Source organism: Pseudomyrmex gracilis, unplaced genomic scaffold, assembly GCF_002006095.1.
Source record: "Pseudomyrmex gracilis isolate BER0280 unplaced genomic scaffold, ASM200609v1 scaffold_462, whole genome shotgun sequence".
NCBI lineage: Eukaryota > Metazoa > Arthropoda > Insecta > Hymenoptera > Formicidae > Pseudomyrmex > Pseudomyrmex gracilis.
In genome coordinates this window covers 24,239-30,927 of record NW_018021046.1, presented here as the reverse complement: position 1 = coordinate 30,927, position 6,689 = coordinate 24,239, and the positions used below count along the sequence as shown (strand labels likewise).

At 31.9% G+C, this 6,689-nt stretch overlaps 1 protein-coding gene across 1 annotated transcript in view; it reads right to left on the bottom strand.

Moving 5' to 3' along the window:
- Positions 1-454: 454 nt before the first annotated feature.
- LOC109860746 (cytochrome P450 4C1-like) overlaps positions 455-6,689 on the bottom strand; it is a 16,367-nt gene continuing 10,132 nt past the window's right edge. The window contains exons 2-6 of the mRNA XM_020440029.1: positions 5,159-5,249; positions 3,779-3,964; positions 823-913; positions 634-736; positions 455-493 (exon numbers count right to left, since the gene is read on the bottom strand). Of these exons, the coding sequence (XP_020295618.1) occupies positions 455-493; positions 634-736; positions 823-913; positions 3,779-3,964; positions 5,159-5,249 (510 nt within the window). The remainder of the gene's footprint in view (positions 494-633; positions 737-822; positions 914-3,778; positions 3,965-5,158; positions 5,250-6,689) is intronic.

Genomic DNA, 6,689 nt, shown 5'->3' with positions numbered 1-6,689 from the left:
ATGTTCTTACAATAAAACTTCGTTATAGATGTACACGTGTACAGATAAACAGATGAATAAGAAAGATAAATAGATAAATGTAAAAATTTTCAATGGCGGCTCAAAAACGATTCTAAATGACAAAACCACTCTTTATTGAACAACCTAGTATGTGTAAAGCGGCTTTTTGCTTTTCTCGATGTATCTCGAAAATTATTGGAGATATCAAAACATGTTGTATACAAAAGTTTTATGGTAAGAATATATCTATTTATCTACATTAGTACGATTGTTTAAAACAATTGGTTTTTATAAATTTGTGAAAAATTTAGAAAAATTAGATTTTTAACATTTTGTTAAGACGATTACGTAGAAGTGTTTTTTTTATAAAACTTTTGTATAAAACAATTTTTGATATCTCCAATAAGTTTCGAGATATATTGAGAAAAGTGAAAAGCCGTTTTATATATACTTATTATAAGTGATGAGTTCTTTCCTTAAAACCGGTTTTGGACTGCAACGGAAAATGTTAATATTCATTTGTTGATTTTTTCTACATGTGTGCAACTTTTTCTACAAAGTTTTATCAAAATTAGAATTTATTGTTCACGAGATTCTCTTGTTATAGTCACACTATGCGCCACTTTTACTCACTTTGTCTGTAAAATTATGCACTATAGTTAAATATTTTTTCTGCATTCTACCTATAGGTAACAATTTAAACAACCACTCGCTGTGCAACCAGAATCTTACACATCTAAATCATAAAGTTTGTTATATTATTAATATATTTTAGATGTTAAAAAAATAAGCATTATTCACTGTATTCCTTTCATACTTAACCTATAACAGGCAATTTTAATAATTTTATCAACTGCATCTCGATATTGTTGAGATGTAATGGAATCTCTTAGATTGATGCCCATCGCAGTTTCTACAATAAAAAAATATGAAGTATACACAACAATTAGTGTCAATGTTATATTGTTTATATTGTTTGTAATGTTTTATAATGTCTATATTGTTTTATCGTTACAAAAAATAGATTGTCTTTTTCTTTCATATAGTTATATTGAACAAAAAGCTTTTATAACTGCCCCGATAGCTAAATGATATAGCAGTATGCCAGCAGTATGCACGCAGGTTTAATCAGCACTTTGCAGCAGATTCCACTCAGTCAGCGGTGTCATCATAGTGAGTGAATTACGTACCCAAGTAGCATAAAAACGTTCTCAGAATGTTTCAACAGTAACAGTAAAAAACGTTTTTGTTATGTTAGAAGTTCGCTCAGAACTAACATTCTCCTAACATTCAGCAAACATTCTCAGTACGTTTTACTGAAACGTTCCCGTAACATTCGGCAAACGTTACATAGAGAGAATAAAAAACTTTTTCGCGGCTTGCGTTTTTACACAGCTTCAAGATTTCACTTGAATTAATCTTTGGAGGCCCGATTCAGCTCGTCAATCAACCAATAAAACTCTATTAAAAGAAACTGAATCTGAAAAAATCTTAAGAAGATGGCAGGGATTTGAACTCAAGACTTACCGTATTCACAGCCCCTGCACTCTGTCCGCGAGACCACTTATTCCTTACTAAAATGTGATTATTTTTATCTACTTATTCTCAAGCTATCCTGTACACATTTCATTTATTATTTCTTTAAATTATTATCTTATTAAAAATATTGCAGTGTAATGTATCCCTGCAACAGTGGATAAAAATATTTTTCTTCTTATTATTACTTATTTATTATTATTATAATTTAAAGTACATTTTTACAGCGCAAAAGTTTTTGTCTCAAACAATGCTATATTTGTGTCAAATATATTTTATGTTACATTTACTTAATTAACGTTCGCCAAATGTTACGGGAACGTTTCAGTAAAACGTTCTAAGAATGTTCGCCAAATGTTANGAGAACGTTTTTATGCTACTTGGATAAATCTTAAATTTGTATACAGTTTTAAAAAATTTCTAAACGTCCTCCGAATGTTCTCAGACTAACATGTAGGATCCAAGAAAAATCGCAAATCGTAACGTTCTCTTCGTTTAGGTACGAACATTTCAAACTTATATTAGTTCAACATGTTAGATCAGTGTTCGGGGTCTAACATAAAACATGTCTAACACAAAATTAACATTCGCTGAACGTTTTCATGCTACTTGGGTAGGCACGATATGTAAAGAAAATAACACAGCAAAAATATAGAAATAAATAAAAAATGAAATGACAATAGCACGTTATGCTTCAAATCTGCTATATTTTTTGAGCAAGTTCTGCTTGATTGATGCAATAATATTTGCATCACGGCATGATACATTTATATTCTCTTTTTTTTCTGTTTTTCTGTCAACACTAGTTGAAATAAATTTCTAAAATTTATAAAAACCAATTGTTTAAACAATCGTATTAATGTAGATAAATAGATATATTCTTACCATAAAACTTTTGTATACAACATGTTTTGATATCTCCAATAATTTTCGAGATANATCGAGAAAAGCGAAAAGCTGCCGCTTTACACATAAAGAGTGGTTTTGTCATTTAGAATCGTTTTTGAGCCGNCATTGAAAATTTTTACATTTATCTATTTATCTTTCTTATTCATCTGTTTATCTGTACACGTGTACATCTATAACGAAGTTTTATTGTAAGAACATTTCTATGTAATCGCACGTTAATACAATTTTAAAATGATTTTTTTCTTAAAGTTATTATCTCATCTCTCATATAAGGAACTATCTGTTGCGTTATACACTACTATAAAAATACTTTGCTTTTAAATACAGATGCTTTTATTTTCTGAATATTTGTATGTTGCAGTGCAACGTGACTTGAGAGATAAGTAAGCATGCTTATACTGCAGTTTTTATATTGAATATTGTATCACGCACACATCACTCACTTACGTAATCACAATGCAGAGTAGTTTTAACTAGTAGTTATAACTACGCAACAGATAGTTCCTTATATAAGAGATGCTAATAACTTTAAGAAAACAATTATTTTAAAATTGTATTAACGTGCGATTACATAGAAATGTTCTTACAATAAAACTTTGTTATAGATGTACACGTGTACATCTATAAATGATACATGGATAAACAGATGAATAGGAAAGATAAATAGATAAATGTAAAAATTTTCAATGGCGGCTCAAAAACGATTCTAAATGACAAAACCACTCTTTATGTGTAAAGCGGCTTTTCGCTTTTCTCGATGTATCTCGAAAATTATTGGAGATATCAAAACATGTTGTATACAAAAGTTGAAATGACAGATTATGTTTGAATGCTGGCTATATTGGACTGGCATAATGTGTTATTGCAGACTTTGCAACATATGCTCATTCAGTCTTGGTTATCTGGGTGAGTTTGTTACTTCTTCAGTTACTGACATTCGTTATTTTTTAGACCAGAAACAAAAAAATCTAAATGATAAGATTCAAACAGTATTGACTAATCAAAGGTAAGCATAAAAAAGAATCTATTATATTAGTGAAGCGTCTCAGTCTGACATTTTAAGTTTTCTCTCTATTTCCTGTTTGAGAAGAGTCGTACATGCGTATGAAAAGCTAAGTTTATTCTACTCATATGTACCAGCTTGCAGATATATAGGCTAGAACATACTAACAAAACAATATTGACAGTGTACTTTTATGTTTGAAGATATTTACGCTACTACTGTACGATAGTAAAATAGCAGTATGAGAGGAAAACTTAAAAAATGAGAAATACTAACTTTAAAAAATGGGATAGTTATATACATTGTTACGATAAGCATCAAAAAACTTACCGCATATTGCATTTAGTGTATGTTCGCTCATAAATGGTACTAAATCCTTCACAACTGTTCCTTTAACATCCTTCAAAGTCTTAATCATACAATCGCTCTCTTCAATCAAAATGTCAACAAACTGTTTCAATATGTTAAAATGAAATGTAGGTGTTAGTATCTTTCGTCGTGTTTGCCATTTAATGCCTACAAGAACAAAATAATTGTTTTGCAAAATCTTGTTTTTTAATTTATCTTTCAATATCCGCTTGTAAAATGTAAGAGTGAATTAGTTAAAATTTAAGTGTTTATTATAAATTATTATTTAATTTTTTTCTAGAAAAGATAAAAGTAAAAATTTAACTATATTTAATTTAATTTAAAATTTTTATTTTTAAAACTAAAAATTCGACTAGTCTAGGCTAAAAGACCCAATTACTGTCATTCTAAGCTATTTTATTTAAAATATTAAATAAATCCTAAAAAGTTATGCATGAAAAACTCTAACATAGAATTTTAAAGACGTTGTAGCGCGACAGTCCGATGCAACAGTTTTATGTCTGAGTATAGGTTAGGAAATCCTTTTAGCGGTACCGACCGAAAACTTTTGTACAGTCTGCTCTCGTACACAAAGAGAGTATCTGTTTCAATGCACACACACTATGAAACATTGTCTAAAGTAACGATCTAAAGTAACGATCTGGCAACGTCGCTATCCGCTCTTACACGCTAAATAACAGGAAAACTTCAGTTCTTTTTATCACTATATCTTTAAAACTAAACGGTCAATCATTTTGATTTTTTTTCTAATGTTCCTAAGGGTCTCTTCTGCCATATATCTGTTTTTGGTCACTCTCTTGTTATTCTTTCTTATTATAGAATTAAAAGTACACGATTTTTGTATGAATCGTGTATACACTACATAAAAAAAGTATAATCTTTGGAACTAATTATCTCACGTTTGGAACGATCAATCTTTTTAAAACTTGACTAGCAAATGTAAATATTACATTTATTAACGTATATCCAAAGTTTCAACTTTTTCTTGTTAAATGCGATTCGCGCTACAACGTCCTTAAATGCAATCAATATAATAAAAAATCCAGCACTTAACATTTTTGTCTCATTTCTTTCATTTTAAGGATGACAGTAATAGCTCTCGCATCGTTCTTTGTTAATTATTAAATTTATAAATAAAAACAGAGATTTTGAGAGACGTATTTTTTCTTATATTAGAGACATTGAATAATACCAAATAAGAAGAAAAACACATGTTTTTGATAAAGAAATAGTAAAAACAATTCACTAACGCCAGAGTTTATCATTCAGATGACAGTAATTGGGTCTTTTACCCTACTTTCTGTTTAAGTAATAGTGTTTGCAATAGTGATATTGTGTTACCTGCACTAGTGAGAAGACCAGTTTGGAGCCAAGGGTGCAAAAGTTTATATATACTACTTTTTTCGGTACACTTAATGTTGCTTAAAATAGTCTAAACACAGAAAAGACAACTTAGACTGGTAATCATAGTCAAATCTTGAATTTAAGATTGTCTTAAATTTATCTTCAGTACAAGTCGTTTCCATTGGTTACAAAGCAACTAACGATAAACTTAAGACTTAAACTTTAAGACAATATTCCCGGGGAAAAATTAATTAAATCTAATTTAAATCTAACGAGATAAAAAAATGGAAAAATATATTAATTAAATCTAAATAGATATAAAATAGATCTATAAATAAATACAAGGGATATCTAAATAAATTCATGTAAAAATTTACACTTTATTTATTCTTAGATCTACTTTATATCTATTCAAAGGAAGGTCGCAACGTTGTATCAATCGCTTTGGACGAAATTTATAGGATCGATAGATGTGACTATGTGGAGTATTGCAGGGTAAAGTAATAAGACGCACTACTCAAGTGTTACGTCCTGGAGACTCCACGGTCCCCTTTTTCATGCGACGCGACGCGCCAACGCATAACGAACTCCTTTTTTTTTTTATAAATAGTAATAAATAACTCCAACGGGTCTCCTGTCGTTTGGAAACTCAAAACTCCAGACGATAGGAGAACAAACGAAAATTATATCGGCGCCGGGAAGATAAACCGGGCCCGGCAATTACCCAAAAAATTTAGATAACTATTCGAACAGCTTTCCAAACAAACCCGGATATCTCCGGGTCATGAAAACGCCGGTCATAAAAATTAGAGCGACCGGCGCAAATAGAAACTCCGGCATTTTTATTATAAACAAACAAGGGGCCTATGCGGCGTGATCGCAAAGACAACACTCTCCCTTTTTCCTTCTTCGGAAAATCGGACGAGCCGAGAGATCGTCGCCGATTGGCGATCTCACGAAGTTTACCCGACTACTAATCAACAAATGGGAACTGGCAAAGCTCGACTGAGTTTTCCGATTGGGAGAGTCCTCGCTTACAAAAACTGTATATAAGCCAGGACTCTCAGAACCGAGGCAGTCAGTTAGTTAGTCGGTCAGTTAGTTAGTCGGTCAGTTAGTTAGTCAGTCAGTTAGTTATTAGAAGTGCCACAGCGAGTGAAAAAGTGAGTGCCAGTGAGTGCATAGAGCGAGATCCCAGGGCATCGACACCGCCGACCTGCCATTCAGAGCCGACCATAGTGCCGCACCGGCCTCGCTTAAGAATCAACACCATCGCAGCCAGCAGCCGCATAAGTAGTAAGTCCACCCACAATTTTTAATCGGGAGTTCCACTAATAAAAATCCAACTCGAGGTTAATACTCGGAACCTCAGAGACGCATAACTGCAAAAAAAAGCATCGCGAGATATATATTATTATAGAGATATATTATTTGTTATTCCTCCGCAACCAATTCCTCACTTGACCACCCTCGCCGGGAGAGCAGTTCGCGACTCTAAGTCGTGAACAGCAACCGACCGAGGAGTCAA